Source organism: Mus caroli, unplaced genomic scaffold (genome assembly GCF_978045245.1).
Source record: "Mus caroli unplaced genomic scaffold, Mus_caroli_1 scaffold_6, whole genome shotgun sequence".
Taxonomy (NCBI): Eukaryota; Metazoa; Chordata; class Mammalia; order Rodentia; family Muridae; genus Mus; species Mus caroli.
This window is the reverse complement of record NW_028227261.1, coordinates 142,626,230-142,647,824: the sequence shown is the minus strand read 5'-3', so window position 1 is coordinate 142,647,824 and position 21,595 is coordinate 142,626,230. Positions and strand designations below refer to the sequence as shown.

At 41.4% G+C, this 21,595-nt stretch overlaps 1 protein-coding gene and 1 pseudogene across 4 annotated transcripts; both read right to left on the bottom strand.

Annotated features, from left to right (window-relative positions):
* Positions 1–11,157: 11,157 nt before the first annotated feature.
* Positions 11,158–18,091, bottom strand: LOC147004421 (protein yippee-like 5 pseudogene; annotated as a pseudogene).
* Positions 18,092–18,659: 568 nt separating this feature from the next.
* Positions 18,660–20,701, bottom strand: LOC110291485 (polyadenylate-binding protein 4-like). 4 transcript variants are annotated; one of them, XM_085839483.1, is made up of 2 exons: positions 19,231–20,701; positions 18,660–19,161 (listed from the first exon to the last, which is right to left on the bottom strand). In XM_085839483.1, the coding sequence occupies exons 1-2, from the start codon at positions 20,699–20,701 to the stop codon at positions 18,743–18,745; spliced, it is 1,890 nt and encodes a 629-aa protein (XP_085695609.1). In that variant the 3' UTR covers positions 18,660–18,742. The 4 variants fall into 4 exon arrangements, with proteins under 4 accessions (XP_085695609.1, XP_085695608.1, XP_085695610.1 ...); XM_085839482.1 differs by having other exon boundaries at positions 18,660–19,192; positions 19,253–20,701; XM_085839484.1 differs by having other exon boundaries at positions 19,279–20,701.
* Positions 20,702–21,595: the final 894 nt, after the last annotated feature.

Here is a 21,595-nt window from a genome sequence, read left to right as displayed (position 1 = left end):
TTTCCAAGTAGAAGTTTTTGAAGATACCTTTTCAGGATGGGTGAAGGCCTACCCAACAAAAGAGAAACTGCCAATGTTGTGGTTAAGAAAATCCTAGAAGAAATTTTTCCACAGTTTAGAATACCTAAGGTAATAGTGTCTGACAATGCACCCACCTTTGTTGCCCAGGTAAGTCAGGGACTGGCCTTCCAACTGGGGATTAATTAGAAATTACATTGTGCTTATAAACCCCAGAGTTCAGGACAGGTAGAAAGGATAAATAGAACTCTAAAAAAATAAATAAAAAAAAAAACTTGACTAAATTAATCTTAGAGACCGGCGGGAAGTATTGGACAGCCCTCCTTCCCTTTGCCTTGTTTCGCGTCAGGAACACACTGGGAACATTTAAGCTCACTCCATATGAAATCCTGTATGGGGGGGGGGAAGGCTCCCCTGCTCACTGAAGTAGAGAGAGTGTTAGGTCCTTTAAAATTTAACCCTGGTTCTTCATTGTTTACATGCATGAAAGCCCTAGAAGTGGTCAGAAACAGCACCTGAGAGCAGCTCAAAGAGGCGTACAAACCAGGAGACTTGATGATACCACACCAGTTCCAGGTGGGAGATGCAGTTCTCACCTGATGACATCAAGCTGAGAATTAAACCCTTGTTAGAAAGGGTCTTGCATCGTGCTGCTGACCACCCCCACTGCTGTCAAAGTAGAAGGCATCTCTGCTTAGATTCATGCCTCTCACATAAAGCGAGCTCCTGAAGAATAAATCCCCTTGGTTGACCACCCTCATTTCTACTCTGATAGACCCTCTAATAATTTTGCTCTTACTGCTGACATGTGGCCCGATAGTTCTTAATAAATTGGTGACCTTTATTAGAGAGAAGATTGGTGCTTTCCAGCTGTTAGTACTAAGAAAACAATACCAGTCTCTGCAGAACCTTGAAAATGAGGTTGCAGTTTAGTTCTAAGATTAGAACTAGTAACTAGAAGAAGTGGGGAAGAAAGATCCGGACAGAATGTAAAAGGACACAGAAGACCTGAAATTGGCAAGATAGATGTCAGTGTTAGCAGAACTAGCTTCACTGATTTAGAAAAATAGAGGTGCACAATTCTCTGGCCACTCCTTGAACCTGTGTGTCTGCCAATGTTCTGACCAGGTGTGTGCCCATTGCTGCACCTTCATTAGACTCTTTCCTTGTACCCCTCCCATACCCATTTCTTGAGAATAGACGTTGTTTAGATCTGGAAATCCCCTACTCTCCCCCTTCTCCTCCCCCCCCCCCGAGGGCCTATAAAAAGTGGAACCTCTTTCCCCTTGGAGTCGACTCCTCTACCCCTGTGTGGGATATGAGTCGTCCCCAGAGCTCTGGCTTTCCCCAAATAAAGCCTCATGTGGTTTGCAACAAGCTCGGTCTGTAGTGAGTTCTTGGGTGTCGACTATTGTCCTGAGGCCTGAGCGAGGGGCACCTTTCTGAGTCTTTCAACACCACCACCAGAAATAACTGGGAGAGTAGGATCTAGGGACTCAGGAACTCTACCTGAGCAGTCGCTCAGGTTCCTCCCAGTCTGCACTGGTTTACCTTGGAGGAAAACTGCAGCCAGACCCACAGCACTCAGGAGGCTCAAATCCTAAGCTCTCTAACATAGCCAGGATCTCAGGGTCCCAGAGGCACCTGGACTCCCAGAAACTCTGACATACCCCAAATCTCAGGATCACAAAGATCCCACATTCACAGGATCACAGAGACAAATGGACTATGAGGATTTCTGACACAACCAGGATTACAGGAAGGACAGGCTCCATTTAGATAGAAAGGGGAGGTAGCAATGAAAGCTCACAGTCAGCTATTGGATGGAACACAGGGCCCCCAATGGAGGAGCTAGAGAAAGCACCCAAGGAGCTAAAGGGGTCTGCGACCCTATAGGTGGAACAACAATATGAACTAACCAGGACCCCCAGAGTTCGTGTCTCTAGCTGCATATGTAGCAGAAGATGGCCTAGTCAGCCATCATTGGGAAGAGGCCTCTTGGTCTTGCAAACTTTATATGCCTCAGTACAGGGGAACACAAGGGCCAAGAAGTGGGAATGGGTGGGTAGGGAAGTGTGGGGGGGGAGTATGGGGGACTTTTGGGATAGCATTTGAAATGTAAATGAGGAAAAGAAAAAAAAGAAAAGAAGGGGAGGTAGGACTAGATATTCAGATGGTATGTGGCAAGCATAAGAACATAAGCAACAGAGATCAAGTTTCCATGGCATCAGAACCCAGTTCTCTCACCATAAGTACACCATCACACCACAAAAGCAAGATTCGGATCTAAAATCACTTCTCATGATGATGATAGAGGACTTTGAGAAGGAAATAAATAATTCCCTTAAAAAAAATACAGGAGAACACAGGTAAACAGAATCCCTTAAAGAGGAAGCACAAAAATCCCTTAAGGAATTACAGGAAAATAAACAGGCACAGGAAGTGTATAAAACTGTCTAGTATATAAAAATGGAAATAGAAACAAAGGAATCACAAAGGGAGATAACCCTGGAGGTAGAAAATCTATAAAAGAAATCAGGAGTCATGCACGCAAGCATCACGAACAGAATACAAGAGATAGAGGATCTTGGGGGCAGAAGATACCATAGAAAATATTGACACAACAGTCAGATGAAATGCAAAAAGCTCTTATACCAAAACATCCAGGAAAACCAGGACACAATGAGAAGACCAAACCTAAGCATAATAGGTTTAGAAGCAAGCAAAAATTCCTAACTTAAAGGACCAGTAACTATCTTCAACAAAATTATAGAAGAAAACTTCCCTAATCTAAAGAAAGAAATGCCCATGAACATTCACGAAGCCTAAAGAACTCCAAATAGATTGGACCAGAAAAAAAAAAAATTCCTCCTGTCACATGATAGTCAAAAACCAGATGCACAAAAGAGAGAAAGAATATTAAAAGCAGTAAGGAAAAAGGTCAAGTGCATAAAGTCAGACCTATCAGAATTGCACCAGACTTCTCACCAGAGACTATGAAAGCTAGAAGATCCTGAGCAGATGTCATACAGACCCTAAAACAACATAAATGCCAGCCCAGAGTACTATACCCAGCAAAACTCAGTTACCATCAATGGAGAATCGAAGGTATTCTATGACAAAACCAAATTTACACAATATCTTTAATCCAGCCCTACAGAGGGTGAAAGATGGGAAACACCAACACAAGGAGGAAAAGTACACACTAGAAACCGCAAGAAAGTAATCTTTTGACAAACCTAAAATAAAATCGCCACATAAACATAATTCCACTTCTAACAACAAAAATAATAGGAAGTATCAATCACTTTTCCTTAATATCTCTTAACTTCAATGAATTCAATTATCAAAGAATAAGACATAGACTAACAGACTGGATATGTAAACAGTACCCAGCCTTTTGCTGGGTACAGGAAACATACCTTTTTGTTGAAGACAGACACTACCTGAGAGTAAAGGGCTGGAAAACAGTTTTCCAAGCAAATGGTCTTAATATATAAGCTGGAGTAGACATTCTAACATCATATAAAATCTACTCTCAACCAAAAGTTATCTAAAAGGATAAGGAAGGACACTTCATACTGGTCAAAGGAAAAATTTACCAAGATGAACTCTGAATTCTGAACATAAAAACTCCAAATGCAAGGCCAACCACTTTCATAAACTTTACTAAAGCTCAAAGCACACATCTCACCCCATACAATAATATTGGGAGGCTTCAAAACAGCACTCAGCAATAGATAGATCATGGAAACAGAAACTAGCCAGAGGCACAGTGAAATTAACAGAAGTTATGAACCAAATTTATCTTACATATTTATAGAACCTTTTGTGAAAACTCCAAAATTGACCATATAATTAGTCATAAAACAGGACTCAACAGATAAAAGATTGAAATAATCCCATGCATCCTATCAGATCACCAAGGACTAAGGCTAGTCTTAAAAACGAACAAACAAAAAAAGACACACAGGCCAGGCGTGGTGGCGCACGCCTTTAATCCCAGCACTCGGGAGGCAGAGGTAGGCGGATTTCTGAATTCGAGGCCAGCCTGGTCTACAAAGTGAGTGCCAGGACAGCCAGGGCTACACAGAGAAACCCTGTCTCCAAAAACAAACAAAAACAAAAACAAAAACAAAAACAAAAACAAACAAACAAACAAACAAAAAAAACAAAAAACAAACAAAAAAAAGACACACATACACATGGAAACTGAACAATGTTCTACTCAATGATAACTTGGTCAAGGAACAAATAAAGGAATTAAAGACTTTTTAGAATTTAATGAAAATGAAGACACATCATACCAAAACCTATGGAACACAATGAAAGTGTTAAGAGGAAAACTCAGCTCTTAAGTGCCTCCAAAAAGAAACTGGAGTGAGTATACACTAGCCGCTTGACAGCACATCTGAAAGATCTAAAACAAAAGGAAGCAAATGCACCCAAGAGGAGTATACAGCAAGAAATGATCAAACTCAGGGCTGAGATCAACCAATTAGAAAACAAAAAATTATACGAAAAGAGAGAGAGAGACAGAGACAGAGAGAGAGAGAGAGAGAGAGAGAGAGAGAGAGAGAGAGAGAGAGAGAGAGAGAGAGAGAAAGAGAGAAAGAAAGAAAGAAAGAAAGAAAGAAAGAAAGAAAGAAAGAAAGATAGATAGATAGATCAACAAAACTAGGAGCTGGTTCTTTGAGAAAATCAACATGATAGATAAACCCTTAGCCAGACTAGCCAGAGGGCCCAGAGATAGTATCCAAAGTAATTAAACAGAAATGAAAAGGGACAGATAATAGAAACAATGGATCCTACCATCAGATATTATTACAAACATTTATACTTAACTACATTGGAAAATATGGATGAAATGGATAATTTTCAAGACATATACCAGGTGCCAAAGTTAAAACAGGATCAGAAAAACGACCTGTGACACAAGCCTTTAATCCCAGCACTCAGGAGGCAGAGGCAAGTGGATTTCTGAGTTGCAGGTCAGCCTGGTCTACAAAGTGAGTTCCAGGACAGCCAGGGCTATACAGAGAATCCCTGTCTCAAAAAAAACCAAAACAAAATACAAACCAAAAACAAAACCAAAAAAACATCTATACAGTCCCATAATACCTAAAGTAATAGAAGCAGTCATTAATAGTCTTCCAACCAAAAAAGTCCCAGTACCAGATGCGTTTAGTGGAAGATTCTATCATACCTTCAAAGAAGAACTAATACCGATATTCTTCAAACTATTCCTCAAAATAGAAACAGAAAGAACGCTATCGAATTCATTTTATTAATCTACACTTGTTTATACCTAAACAACATCAAGACCCAAGAAAGAGAACTTCAGAGCAATCACCTTATAAACATTGATGCAAAAATAATAAAATTCTTGCCAACCAAATCCAAGAACACATCAAAATGATCTTTCACCACAATCAAGTAGGCTTTATCCCAAGGATGCAGGGATGGTTCAATATACGGAAATCTTTCAACCTAATCCATTATATAAAGTAAAAAAAAAAAAAAAAGAGAAAAGAAAAAAAACCATAAGAGGTAAAAAGCATTTGACAAAATTCAGCATCCCTCCATGTTAAAATTGATTGAACGATCAGGAATTCATGGCCCCTAACTAAACATGCTAAAAAGCAATATACAGCAAGCCAATAGCCAACATCAAACTAAATGGAGAGAAACTCAAAGGAATCCCACTAAAATTGAACTAGACAAGGCTGCCCACTCTCTACCTACCTATTCAATATAGTACATGAAGTTCTAGTTAAAGCAATAAGACAACACAAGGACTTCAAATGGATACAAATTGGAAAGGAAGAAGTCAAGCTATCCCAATTTGCAGATGATATGATAGTATACTTAAGTGACCCCAAAAGTTCCACTATTGAACTAAACCTGATAAACAACTTCAGCAAAGTGGCTGGATATAAAATTAACTCAAATAAATCCGTAGCCTTCCTCTACTCAAAGGATAAACTGGCCGATATAGTAATAGGGAAACAACACCATTCTCAATAGTCACAAATAATATTACATACCATGGTGTGACTCTAACCAAGCAAGTGAAAGCTCTTAGGACAAGACCTTCAAGTCTCTGAAGTAAGAAATCAAAGCTCTTTTTTTAAAAAAAGAAAAAAAATAAAATAAAGATCTCCCATGCTCATGGATTGGCAGGATTGATATAGTAAAAATGGCCATCCTCCCAAAAGCAATCTATAGATTCAATGACATCCCCATCAAAATTCCAAGTCAATTCATAGAGTTAGAGCAATTTGCAAATTCATTTGGAATAACAAAACAAACAAACAAACAAACAAGATAGGGAAAAGTGCTTTGAACAATAATAGAACTGGGGGAATCACTATCCATGATCTCCAGCTGTAGTATAGAGTAATAATGATAAAAACTGTATGGTACTGGTACAGAGATAGGCAGGAAGATCAATGGAATAGAACTGAAGACCCAGAAATAAATCCACATACATATTGTCACTTGATATTTGACAAATGAGTTAAAACCATCCAGTGGAAAAAGGCATTTTTAACAAGTGGTCCTGGTTCAACTGGCGTTCAGCATGTAGAAAATCGCAAATCGACCCATTCTTTTTCTTGTACATACATCAAGTCCAAGTGTATCAAGAACCTTCATGTAAAAACAGATACACTGAAACTTTCAGAGGAGAAAGTGGGGAAGAACCCACACATGGGCACAGGGGAAAAAAATCTTAAACAGAACACCAATGGCTTATGCTCTAATATCAACAATAGATAAATGGGACATCATAAGATTGGAAGGCTTCTATAAGGTAAAAGACTATCAATAGGACAAAAAGGCAACCAACAGATTGGGCAAAGATCTTTACCCACCCCACATCCGATGTAGCCATTGTACTAATCTAACAAAACAGCCATTTAACCAAAATTAATCAAGAGAAATAATACTCATTAAAGGGAAACATTCACCAAGATGATGTCTCAATCCATTTTCCAAATGCAAGGGCACACACATTTGTAAAAGAAACATTATTAAAGATTAAATCACACATTGAACCCCACACATTAATAGTGGGAGACTTCCACACCCCACTTTCAACAATGGCCAGCACATTCAGACAGTAGTAAACAGGGAAATAATGGACCTAACAGACATTATGACTCAAATGGACCTAAAAGATATTTTCAGAACATTTCATTCAAACACAAAACAATGTACCTTCTAAGAACTCACAGAACCTTCTCCAAAATTGAACATATACTTAGTCAAAAGCAAGACTCAGAAGCTACAAGAAAATCAAAATAAATCCTTGTATTTTTTGAAAAAGATTTATTTATTTATTTATTTATTTATTTATTTATTTATTTAGTATTTGTGAGTAAACTGTACGTGCCTTCAGACATTTTCTCTCTCTCTGGCCAAAAGATTTATTTATTTATTAATTATATATAAGTACACTATAGCTGTTATCAGACACCCCAGAAGAGTGGCATCAGATTTCATTAGAGATAGTTTCAGCCACCATGTGGTTGCTGGGATTTTAACTCAGGACATTCCAGAGAGCAGTCAATGCTCTTAACCACTGAGTCATCTCTCCAGCCCAACTCCCTCAATCTTATCAGACCACCATAGATTAAAGCTGGATTTCAACAACAGAAGCAACCGAAGCATTAAAAATCATAGACACTGGAGAGAGAGAGAGAGAGAGAGAGAGAGAGAGAGAGAGAGAGAGAGAGAGAGAGAGAGAGAGAGAGAGAGAGAGAGAGAGAGAGAACCTCTACCACACAGCAACAGCAGCTGAAACAGCTACAAGAAAAAAAATGGGGTGAACCAACAATGGAGGTCTCTCTATGTAATCCTAACTTTCTTGGCACTTGCTATGTAGAGCAAACTGGCCTAGAACTCACAGAGATAAACCTGCCTCTGCCACAGGAAGGAATGCTGGGATTAAAGGTGTGCCCCACCACACCCAGCTGGTCTCTGAGCATGCTATGCTGACTTTGAACTTCTAGTAATCCTGCTTCTGGTTCTCAAACTCTGGGAGTATAGGTTTGTACCACCACACACAGCTTCTACATACCTGTGCAAAAAACTTTATATGTACTTATATGCTAAGCATTAATAGGCTTTAAAGGAATTTTTTAGATTTATTCTTTTACATGTATATATGTGAGTGCCTGCCTGTATGTACATGTACTGCATTCAGATTCCCTGGACCTGGAGTTATAAGGGATTATAATCTGCCACATGGATGCTGGGAATCAAACCCAGTCTTTCTGTAAGAGCAGCAAGTGCTCTCTTGTTCTTGACCTCTGAGCTCTCTCTCCAACCCCTTGTGTTAATAGACTTTATTAGGCTACTTATAGATTAAAATTCAGCTAAGATAACCTGATGACAGTTGTGGAGGCAGGAAATTCTGTACTAGACAGTCACGAGCATAAAAGCATGTGGCGTTTGCTTATCTATGCCTTGAATTCATGTGCTTATTTAACAGACAGGGATTGAGCATTTAGTCTGTGCTGCATTAGATGTCATTTAAAGGTCTTGTTCTCATAAGGCTTGTGTATAGGGAAAGACAGACACTAAATGAAGAAACAGGCAAAAAGCTTGAGACTAGAGTGTTAGGAATCCTCCATTTTTTAGATTATGGAATATTTGCAGAAAAATATATCTTAGGAGTAAAGCCATAAAGCCCAAATCTTTTTATCTTATTTTATTTTATCTTATTTTATTTTATTTATTTTATTTTTTGGGGGGGTTTTCAAGACAGGGTTTTTCTGTGTAGCCCTGGCTGTAGGCTAGGCTAGCCTCAAACTCAAACATTCACACAGCATTTGTATTAATCAGCATTGCTGCTGTCAAACAGACTTATCTGGTTCTAACATCCTCTTTGATGATTATCAAAGTGAAAGGCTGTTTAACTTATTTTAACTTACCATTTAATTCACAATACACAGTAAGGGTACTTTATGTTACTGAAGGATACTACTAGAATCAGATATAGAAATAGAGACTTCAACCTTAAAAATCACAGGGAACTTATTTTCTGAAATATTTGTTCTATAGTCCCTTTCTCATAAAAATAGGTAAAAATATGCCAGACATGTAAAAAATTAATTTTTCATGTGTTATTTTTCAACAGATATCCACCAGCCAAACAAGGACTGACCAACAAGTAGAAGATGAAGATGATGAAGAATTAGATGTTACAGAAGATGAAAACTAATTTACAAAAAGAATTCACATTTGTGTTTTCATGTCATCTAACTTGCAAATGTAGAATCACTTTATACTCACTTGACAGGTTAAACTGTAAAATGAAATGCAACTGTGAAACTGGGGGCAGAGGGGAAAATAAAGAAAATTTTGCTGTTTAAAAAAAAGTTTTTTTTTTTTTCTGGATTACATAGTGTTTCTTTCATCATCCTACATATGGTAGTGTATATTTTTCTGTATATGTTCTATTAAAAAAGATTGTATTTTTAAGCATTTAAGAATTAATGCACTATAAATACATGTGTGACACACAAAATCACATACCTATTAAAGGTGAAAAAAGGGGTGAGTAACAAAAGATTTATAATGCCTCATACTTTCTTTTTTGATAAAAAAATGAGATGTTGATTACCAGAAGAGGTCAGTTAATAATCCTATGCCCTAATGTCTTGAGTAAACACACTGCTTCTTTTACTTTTATTATATAACCTTATGTTTCATCATCTGGTATGAAAATTTAGTGTTTTCAACTAAAATTGAACACAGTAATGATTAGAGATACTGATAACAGATTTTATAAGTGTATATATAAAAGATTACATTCTAATTTTAAAAGGTCACATTCAACCTTTCTTGTTTTCAAACAAAACTGCTCTCACTCTACAGCTCTGCACATTCTACTTGTATAAGTTATTAATTATTGGAAGGCAGGTACTTTGTTAGAAATGTTGCCTTATCTTAGAATGCCATAAAGCATTAATCACACTTTACTGTCTTATCAAGCCACCACTGTCAACATATCTATACTTTACTCCTAAAGCTACAAAATGTTTGTTATATCTTACCATTTTCTTTTGGTAAAGAACCATGCTTTTATGACTCTCAAAGCAATGATCAAAACAGAAAAGTTTGTTTTCAACAAAGAATTGCTTCCTGAGAATACTTTTCAAATTACTTTGGAACGTTCAAAGATGAAATGCTTAAGACTACTTAAAAGCCCCTAGGTAGGTATTAAGGAAGTCAGGTTGTTACTGAAATTTTATATATTCTTGGTCAGTATTAAAATTGGATTTTAGGAGGAAATAGCTATGGCATTTCTGATGCTGCTCAACAAACAGTAACTTTTCTGAAGCATTAACTGACTTATCTTTCAAGTTAATGTCTAAGGCAGCAAGCAATTCTGGGCAGTTGGTGTTCTTAGAAAATGTTTTTTTCTTTCTTCCAACTACAAATTATCATTTATATTACTATGCTTAAGTTACATGGGAAAAGACAACCAAGCAGTTCTGCCCCATATCAGAAAATTCCCAATCAACACCAAGTCCACGGTGACAAGGAGCTAGTGATGGTGACATCTGTAGGTCAAGACTAACACGAAGAATGGGTTTTGGTGCTAGAGTTCCTCTCCAACAAGAAGATGGCACAGTGGCCAGCACAAGTCATGCTAACACTGAGCCTCCAATGCTGGGCACAGATTTGGATCTCTTCTTGAAGCTAGCAAATTAAGTGAAATAACCGGGTTAAAAAGAAAATTTTAAATGAAGCCCAAGTAAATTTGAAAACCATGCTTTGACATACTTTCCACTCAAAATGTACACATAAACCCTCTTTTTACCCCATTTTCCCCTCACATAGCCCACCATGTAGCTGCAAACTCTTCTGCCTCAAGAAGTAAACACAGGGAAAAAATTAACAGCATATGCATAAAATTCTCTCTACAAACTGTTCGATGGAAAATACAAAATTGAAAAAAAAAAGTTCCATTTTAGAGTCTCACAACCTCTTTTTTTGTGTGTGGTTTTTTTTTCAGAGAGGCTTTCTCTGACTGCATTTGCCTCATCACAACTGGCTTTTCTCACAACCTCTTGTTCCAGGGTTCAGTAAAGGAGACCTGGGAAAAGATGGATTTACCTTTTATCTTCAAGAGTTACCAGACGGTATGTGCTCTTCAAAGCCTTCACTCTTTCGAACTAGTGCACATTCCAGGATCACACGACCTTCCTTATAACACTGGCAATCTTCAGTAGCAAACTCATAGATCCATCCAGTTTACTATTTGGCAGCTCACATTTCAAACAATGTGGCATGACCTGATCTTGAACTTCAATGTACTGCAAGTTAACTACCTTCTTAAAAAGAAATGTTCTACCAGTGGTGCCTGTGAACCGAGTAGAGATGGGATCTGAGCAATTGGTCAGGACTGTATCCTAGTTTGCCCAAGAAAACAGATGAGTACCACCAATATGATCAAGAAAGATTCTAAAAACACATGTGGTAGCTAGGCGTGGTGGCGCATGCCTTTAATCCAAGCACTCAGGAGGCAGAGGCAGGGGGATTTCTGAGATCAAGGCCAGCCTGGTCTACAAAGTGAATTCTAGGACAGCCAGGGCTATAAAGAGAAACCTGTCTCAAAAAACCAAACCCACCCCCAAAAAAACAAATGTGGTGGTAGGAGCCTGTTCTCCCACTACATGGAAGTCAGAAGCAGGAGGAACAGTTGTCATCCTTGGCTTCAGTGAGTTCAGGACTAACATTGTCTACAAAAGACCGTCAAAACAAAAGAATATAAAAATTAAGATTCTTTATATAAACAAGTTTATAAAAATAAAAGGAATATTATATAGCACATTTTAAGGGAAGCAAGGCAAAAATCAAACTATTTTATGACTATTAACACAACCAGAAACCATGTAACTACATTAAAATGTGAAAACTGGGCTGGTGGTTAGCATTTAGTCTGAAATGCATTTTGAGGTCCTGGGATTCATTCCCAGCACTGCCTAACTCCCCCAAAACATGCAACCACCAACTTGTTAAAAAGCCTATACTTTGACATCTCTAAGAAAAACTAAGGTTATCTGATTGATAGTTCTGAACATCAGCTGCTAGTACATAATGTAAAAGTAAAGTGACAAGGTCACTGCCTAATAGGTAATAAGGCTCAAAAGTCACTGCTTTTTAACAATATTCTTAGCTGTTTGGTGAATGAACACTTCTAGGACAGTTTTACGTATCATACAGGTTTTAGTTTGCTTTTTAGGTATGTTTTACTCTTTTTTTTTTTTTTTTTTTTTTTTGGTTTTTCGAGACAGGGTTTCTCTGTGTAGCCCTGGCTGTCCTGGAACTCACTTTGTAGACCAGGCTGGCCTCTAACTCAGAAATCCGCCTGCCTCTGCCTCCCAAGTGCTGGGATTAAAGGCGTGTGCCACCACGCCCGGCTGTTTTACTCTTTTTAATGTACATTCTGGGAAGGAAAAAGTATCACTTGAATGCAAACTGACACTGGGTGTCTTGTTAAAAGGAATACACTCCCAGCATACAATACATATCTGTAGACCAAATACTGTTCACGAAATTACTGGAGCTGGGTAATGAAATCATGAAGCTTTAGGACTATTCTCTCATGTGTCTGAAACTGTTGTGTTCAGTTGCCAAGAGTTGATAAACTAGGAGAATACTGTGACTTGCTCCATTTACTAAGTTCCGTGATATAAATATTGCCTCCTATGTATGATAGCCAATTGAAGTTAAATCAACATGTTACATGTTAGACAAGGCAATATGAGAAAGAGATGTGTAATAATAGTTCCCATTCTTCTATTTAGGAGACAAGTTTTCTACAATAAACGTTTATAATGAAGTTTACAAAATAATAAGTCTGAAGCTGACAGAGAGGGCTCAGTCAGTATAATGTTTACTGCACTACCATAAGAACCTGAAAGCTTCGAGGAAGCAAATACAGGAAGATCCTGGGGATTTGCTGGCCAGTCCATCCAGCAAATTGGTGAACTCCAGTTTCAGTGAGTTTTGCCTCAAAAAAGTAAAAGTGAGCAAGATACCACCTTCGAATTCTAGCCTCCATATAAATACACCAATATATGTGTAGTATGCCTGATAAGTGAGTAAGTAAGACAGCCACAGTACTTATTTCAAATCAAAGCACAGAACTGGAGAGATGGTTCAGCAATTGCGATCACAAACTGCTGTTGTAGAGCTCACAACTGTCTGTAGTTCCAGTTTCAGGGAATCTCATGAACTCTGCTTAGCTCCACAGACACATCGTTCACATACACACATGCAAATCACTGACTCTTATAAAAGATTAAGTTAACAAATATCAAGACATAGTGCTTCTGATTAACAGCTGCTCTCTACCCACCTCTACCATTCCACCCCAGGCCAGTTTGAGAACCAATTACATGTTCAATAATCTTTCACTTTAAGTTTTATCTTAGTTGTCTCATTGTGCTTGGCTTAGACATTCCAAATGTTTCATTCTACCTTAAAATCCTACTAGTTTGAAGACTATGTCTTTTTTTTTTTTAAACAATATTTACGGTTTTATAAGTAGGATATTTATTAGTAAAAACAGAAACTTATGCAGGCTTCAGATTTAAGTGACTGAATGTTCATTCAGAATACTGAAAGTATTGTACACTTTTACAATAGCAAAATGATATACCGAATTAAAGAATAAACTTTGTTCATAATTACTCAGTGTGAGAAATGTCTGGTTGAAGAAAGTGTGTAAAACTGTTTAATATAAAGTATAAAAATCACAAAATTAAAACAAAGAAACTGGTGAGATGTCTTGGCAGATAAGAGCACTGACTGCTCTTCTGAACGTTCTGCGTTCAAATCCCAGCAACAACATGGTGGCTCACAACCATCAGTAATGAGATCTCACACACCATCTTCTGTTGTGTCTAAAGACAACTACAGTGTACTTACATCTAATAAATAAATCTTAAAAAAGAAAACTGTGGAGAGCCGTGCTGCGAGCAATTGTCATTATAAGATGGTGCCAGCCTCCACTCTGCCTAACTAGTAAACAAGCCTTGTACGCAGGTGGGAAAGTGAACTCATGCCTCGTCACTGCCCATCTCGGGTCATAGTAATGGGGTGATGGGCAAGCAATGAATCAGGAGCTTACACGCCACATCAGGTGCTGAAATGCCATGGCTGAGGGCTATATAAGCAACGCCATTTTCCGGAGTCTGGGTCTTCCCTCATGAAGAAGCAATAAAGCTTTTTGCTGCAGAAGAATCTGGTTGTCCGAGTGTGTTCTTGCCTGCGAGAATGATAGCTTGGGACAAGTGGCTCCAAGGAACCCGGGAGCTTTTTACCATCACACCAGTGCCAGGGAGATCCCCCGTTCCCGGGGCAGAATCAGAACTGCAGGACATTAAGGCTCTGTAAGGTAGGTACACTCTTGAAATTTCTCCAGAGTTAGACGCCCTTGTGATTGTTTTCACGGCGATTGTTCCTTCCCTTTCAGTTTCATTTTTCTTCCACAGCTAGAACTGCTGACTGGTTATCAGTTCGGTCACGCCTGGACAGCGACCAGTATGGGTATCTCCCTCTCTGTAGTAACGGCCTTATGGTCAGTCTTGAAGCAGTGTGGCCTGAAAATCGCCACTAACACTATAGAGGGATTTGTCAGGGAGATAGACCATGTGGCACCATGGTATGCTTGCTCGGGGTCATTAATTGTTGCCTCTTGGGACAAACTGAAAGTAGATCTAGTTAGGGAACAGCAGAACGGCAAACTTAAAGCAGGGACCATGCCATTGTGGAAACTGGTGAGATCATGCTTAACAGATGAGGAATGTCAGCAAATGGTTGAAGTGGGTCAGAAAGTTTTAGATGAAATTCAAGACAGTCTATCAGAGACAGAGTGGGGAGAGAGAGTAAGAGCTGAGAGGAAACAAGGTGCACTGAAGAATAAAGACATTTCCACGGGTCTTGAGCCCAAGGAAATGAAATATAAGGGAAAAAATGCCCTGGGAGAGCTTAGAAAAAGGTATGGAAAGGGAGAGAAGAAGAGAGATCAGCTGGGGAGGCACATAAGGAAAGGAGCCTCTACCCGCCATTAAATGAGTTCAAGGCACTAGCTGTCAGTAGCTCAGAATCGGATAAGGAACTTAGCTCCTCTGAGGAAACAGACTTAGAGGAAGAAGAGGCTGGATGCCAGCCAGATGAAAGATGAGCTAATCAGTCACAGAATAACATAGAGAAAGCAAAAGCAGCTAGAGACAAGTGTCAAATCGCTGCACGTTCTCCGGACCCTCGACCTCTGGATCCTAGTGCACCTCCGCCCTATGTGCAGAGGTATCATTCAGATTCATTCATTTCAAAAGAGGAACAGAGAAAACTGCAGCAAGCATTTCCAGTCTTTGAAGGCGCCGATACGCTCCTGTGGAGTATATACAGATTAAAGAACTTGCGGAGTCAGCCCGTAACTATGGAGTCAATGCCAACTTTACTGTAGCCCAAGTTGAAAGGCTTGCTATTCTGGCAATGACCCCCGGCGATTGGATGACTGTAGTGAAAGCTGCATGTCACGCTTTACAAACTATAGAAAAGGCCTTACAAGATGCTCAATTACAATGCATAGATGAGTCAAGTCATTTGAATTGTGCAAATTAAAAACTGCACGGTTACCAACAGCAACTAACTTGTGGCAAAATGGACCCTTATTGTGGGTCCACCCTAATGCTTCCCCTGCAAAAATCATTGAGTGGTATCCTAATGCAGTTGCTCAACTTGCACTTCCGGGGATAAAAGCAGCCATTACTCATTTTGGGAAAGAACCTCATATGCTAATTGTGCCTTATACCTCTGCTCAAGTTCAAACCCTGGCAGCAACAACTAATGATTGGGCAGTCTTGGTTGCCTCCTATTCAGGACAAATTGATAATCATTATCCAAAACATCCAATTTCACAGTTTGCCTTAAGCCAAGCCATAGTGTTTCCAGTAGTAACAGCCCAACACCCACTTCCGGATGGGGTAGTAGTGTATACAGATGGATCCAAATCTGGTATAGGTGCATATGTAGTAAATGGCCAAGTAACATCTAAACAATATAATGAGACATCACCCCATGTTGTAGAGTGCTTGGTGGTTCTAGAGGACCTTGAAATTTTTCCGGGACCGCTAAATATTGTATCTGATTCCTTATATGTGGTTAATGCAGTTAATACGCTTGAAGTTGCTGGCTTAATTAGACCCTCTCGAAAGCTTGCTCACATCTTTCAGCAAATTCAGTCAGCCCTGTTACATAGAAAACATCTTTTGTATATTACTCATGTTAGGGCTCATTCTGGCCTTCCTGGCCCCATGTCTCATGGAAATGACTTGGCAGACAAAGCCACTACAATCGTGGCTGCTGCTCTGTCCTCACAGGCAGAGGCTGCAAGGGACTTTCATAAACTCTTCCAATTATGGCTGAAACATTACGCCGCCATTTCACTTTAACCAGGAAGGAAGCTCGTGACATTGTCACCCAATGTCAAAACTGTTGTCAATTTCTGCCTACTCCTCATGTAGGGGTAAACCCCCGAGGCATCAGGCCATTACAGGTCTGGCAAATGGATGTCACTCATATTTCCTCCTTTGGAAGAAATCAATATTTACATGTTTCCACTGACACCTGCTCTGGTGTTATGTTTGCTACACCTTTAACAGGTGAGAAAGCCTCTCATGTTATACAGCACTGTTTAGAAGCGTGGAGTGCTTGGGGCAAGCCCACAATTCTTAAAACTGATAATGGGCCAGTATATACCTCTACTAAATTTCAGCAATTTTGTCATCAAATGGATGTCACTCACCTGACTGGCCTTCCTTATAATCCTCAAAGACAGGGCATTGTGGAACGTGCCCATCATACACTCAAGTATTATTTTATAAAACAAAAGAGGGGAGTTGATGAGACTCTGCCCTCAGTGCCAAGAGTAGCTGTATCTATGGCACTCTTTACACTTAATTTTTTGAATCTTGACGGGCAAGGTCGCTCTGCAGCCGATCGACATAGTTCAGACCCTGATAGACCAAAAGAAATGGTGAAATGGAAGGATGTCTTATCTGGTATGTGGAAAGGCATGTAAAAACATATCGCATTTCCTTTGTTGGGGACTGTATTAGTCAGGGTTCTCAAGTCACAGAACTTATGAGTAGTCTCAACAGAGAAAAGGAATTTGTTAATGACTTACAGTCTGCAGTCCGACTCCATAACAATGGTCAGCAGCAGCTGTGAATGAAGTCCAAGGATCAAGCAGTTGGTCAATACAACATGGCAAGCAGTCGAAGGAGATAGAGCCTTCCTTCCTTTCTTCTTCCAATGTCCTTATGTGGTCTCCAGCAGAAGGTGTAGCCAGATTAAAGGTATGTGCCACCACACCTTTAATCGCAGATGACCTTGAACTCCGAGATCTCCCTGTCTTAATCTTCTGGAATTCATAGCCACTGTGCCTCAAGATCTCCAACCAAGATCCAAGCCAGAAACTTCTATCTCCCAGCCTCCAGATTAGGATCACTGGTGAGCCTTCCAATTCTAGATTGTAGTTCATTCCAGATATAGTCAAGTTGAAAACCAGGAATAGCCACTACAGGGATATTTTTCTAGGATAAACTCTCATGTACATGCCATTGCCACCCTTGATGAAACACATACTTTTAAGTGCTAGAACCAGGTATTTTCTGTTGCTGTAGTATTATTTCCTGACACACTAAATAGACTGTGTGTCCTGGAGTTTGAAATAAATTTTAAATGCCCACCCCTATATGTCTGATCCATCTTTACCTATGAGCATGGTAACCTAGCAACCAGGTGCCTCAAGTCTAAGATTATTTTTTTTCTGAACCTTATTGTTCAATCAACTCAGCAGACTCACTATTAAGGCTGCTGGGGAGCAGGATACTGCATACTGTGGGTATTGGTACCATGGTGACCCTTACAAGGCCTTGGCGACCACAGCATTCAAATACTGTTCTTCAGCCTGTTCTTTAGCCCATCCTGACACCATGTACCTTCTCTGGGTTCTCTTCAAAGTCTCATGGGCACAGATCTCCATTCCTTTCTGGAGGCCAGAGAGAGTACTCTCAACCAGTACTACAAAGTCTCGGCACTCTCCTGTGCACCATGGGGCACTTACAATGCACTAGGTGGGGTGGTTTGGGGGTAGATGGACTCTGACCAAAATGAAGCATTCCTGGCAGTCAGATATCTTGTTAGAAGAATATTTCAGAAAATGAACATCGACTAATCCTAAGGACATGGTTTCCGGGGGGTGGGGTTTGCACTTGGCACTCGAATGAGATCAGTAACCCTGGCCCCACCACCCTACCCTTAACACTTTCTTGACTCAGAGATCATTGAGTAGAGTTGTTCAGTTTCCATGATTTTTTTTAATGGAGATTTTATTTCCTTTATTTGACAAACTTAAGTCTTGGGTACATCAAAACCAATTTCTGGGATGAGGGAAAAAAACCCAGAACCCACAATAGAAAAAAAAAAGTATCATCTGGGTCACAACAGAACCCAGAGAATATATTCTGACAGTTGAAATTTATACGTGCTTCATAATTGACCTCTGATACAAAATGACCTATTGAATTTTCAACTTTGTCCTTGGTGTGGAGGTCCACAGACAAACTAGGACGTCTTCAGACCTTAGCTGGATGCCATGAGGGGTCATTTGGCTTTTGACTCTTTTTTTTCTTGTCTAAGAGGTAGCAGCAGCAACAGTGTCCACCTTCTGGGCAGCTTCTTTCTTGGCATGATGAGCCCGCAGGACTGCCACAGCTTCATCTACCTTGGAGCAGAGGGACTCGGGGGACTCCAGCATGTGCAGCAGCTCAGAGTTGTCAATTTCCAGCAGCATCCCGGTGATTTTCCCAGCCAGGTTTGAATGCATTGTTTGGATAAGCGGGAACAGACGCTCCCCCAGCATCTGCTTCTGCTCATGGGGGGGCACTGCAGCAAGCATGGAGTCAGTCAGGGGCTCCTGACCCTGGACGTGGACTGCAGGCTGGGGGGGCTGCAGCGGCTGGATGGCAGGGTGTGGGCTGTGGACACTGGAGGCGCACTTGTATGGAGTCACAGCCTTGGGAGAGGCGGCAGCAACTGTGGCTGAAGGGATGCCTCCAGACTGGCAGCTGTCAGTCAGCCCTTGCTGGGCGGCACCAGCCCCACCAAAGTCCATAGCCAAGCGGTCCGGGCACTCAGACCCGACTCTCTGAGCAGTAGTAGGAAGGCCACGAGAGGCCGGAGCATTACCAGTTGGAGCCAGATGTCGAAGAGCTGGACGAGGCCCAGACTGCCGCAGGGCACTAGGCATTCCTTGGAAGCCTTGAGGTCTCCCGCCTTGCTGCCAGCGTGGATTAGGCCTCATCTGTGCTAACTGGTTAGGCGTGTAATATGGGGGTCTTCCCTGAGCCTGCGGAACTGCGGGCACAAAGTAGCCACCAGCTGCAGGCTGGGACTGATCTAAGATGGCACTGGCAGGGAGTACTCTCATCCCCGCCACTCGTCGCATGTACTGGTTAGTCAGGTGAGCCTTCCGCTCTTCTTTCCTCTGGGCCAAGGCGACATACAGAGGCTTGGAGCCCACAATGCGTCTATTCATCTCGGTGACAGCTTTGGTCGCCTCTTCAGGAGAGGAGAAACAGACAAAGCCAAACCCTTTGCTTCTCCCATCTTCTAGCATCACCTTCGCACTGGTGATTGATCCAAAGGGAGAAAACGCTTTCCTTAATTTCTCATCATCAATCGTGTCATCCAAGTTCTTAATGTAGAGATTCACCCCCTGGTACCGGCTAATCCTCTCCTGCTTCAGCCGCTCAAACTTCCGCTTTAGCTCAGCCTGCCTTTCTACCTTTTTCTGTGCACGGCCTACAAATATGGCTTTCCCGCTCATTTCTTTTCCATTCATTTCTTCCACAGCCTTATTGGCATCCGCGTGCTTCTCGTAACTTACAAAGCCAAAGCCTTTGGACTTCCCACTGGAGTCTCTCATCACCTTGACACTTAGGGTCTTACCAAACTGGCTGAAGAGCTCTTTCAGGTTCCCATCATCCACCTCTTCTCCGAAGTTTTTGATATAAACATTGGTGAATTCCTTGGCCTTGGCTCCAAGCTCTGCTTCCCGCTCTTGGCGAGACTTGAATCTACCCACAAACACTTTACGGTCATTGAGAAGCATGCCATTCATCTTCTCGATGACCTTGTCGGCGGCCTCTTGGGTCTCGAGGTGAACAAAAGCATAGCCCTTAGAGCCGTTCTCATCACAGACCACCTTACAGGACAAGATGTTTCCAAAGGCAGAGAAAGTGTCATACAGTGCCTTGTTGTCTATGGATTTGTCCAGGTTCTTGATGAAGACATTTCCCACCCCAGACTTTCTCAAAGAGGGATCCCTCTGCGACCACATGATGCGGATTGGCTTTCCCTTTATCACGTCGAAGTTCATGGTGTCCAAGGCCCTCTCAGCGTCAGCTGGCTGCTGGAAGTTGACGTAGGCATAACCCAGAGAGCGCCCGGTGATCATATCGCGACAGACCCGGATGGACAGCACAGGCCCCACAGGGCTGAACTTTTCATACAGCATGGCTTTGGTGACGTCCGAGTGCAAATCGCCCACGTATAAGGAGGCCATGGGGTAGCTGCTGGCTGCAGCGATCATCTCCCCACCCCCCACGACCCCGAGCCCCGCCAGGAGGACTTCTAACAAGGCCTACTGCAGGACAAAAGGGGCTCCGAGGAGCTATGGCACACTCCGCGGTGCACAGGTGGCACCAGCGACCCCAGGGAAGGCTGGAGCAAGGAGGCTCCGAGTCGGGACCCGAGTGCGGGACGACTTACACGGGACTGCAAAAGCCCGAAGACAAAAGGCTCTCAAAAACGATATGGCCCGCTCCTGGAGTTTGTACTCTCCAGCTGTCCTGGCTTGAGGCTTAAAAAATAAAAATTAAAGTAGGAAATCCCCTCGTAAAGGGGGGGAAATTTTTTCAAGAGGCAACCAGATGCTGCACTCACGGCCGCCTTGGGGCGATAAATATAGGCCCTGGGCTCCCGGTGCTTTACACTTACAGCAGCCCAGGGAGGGGGAAACCAAATCTTTATGGGTGCTGGCGAAGGGCAGCTCAGACACGTGGTGCGGCCAGCCGGGGCGCTGGGCTGCCACGTGGAGTTGTGCAGGGGCGGGAAGGCCAAGGGGGATGGCTCACCACCGGATGGACAGACAGATGCTGATGGACAGGCAGGCCAGAAGCTGTGAAAGTCACTTCCCTGCAGGCTCCCAACAGAAGTCGCTATCTGGTTCTTTTTCTTCTTTTTTCCCTTTTGCTTTTTTTTTTCCCCTCTTCCTTTCTTTTCTTCTTCGTCTTCTTTTTCTTTTTGTAAGGTTTTTGAGGCTTTTGTACTTTTTTTAAGCTTTTTCTTTTTTCTGCTTCAGGCTTGTTGAGCCCAAAGCAACACCGAAGGCTGCGACCCCGTGTGTAATAGAGAGATGGCTGGAGCAGCCACTGCTCCATGTATTTATACCCTCCCGCCCCAGGTGCTGCTGGTCGAAGGGCGT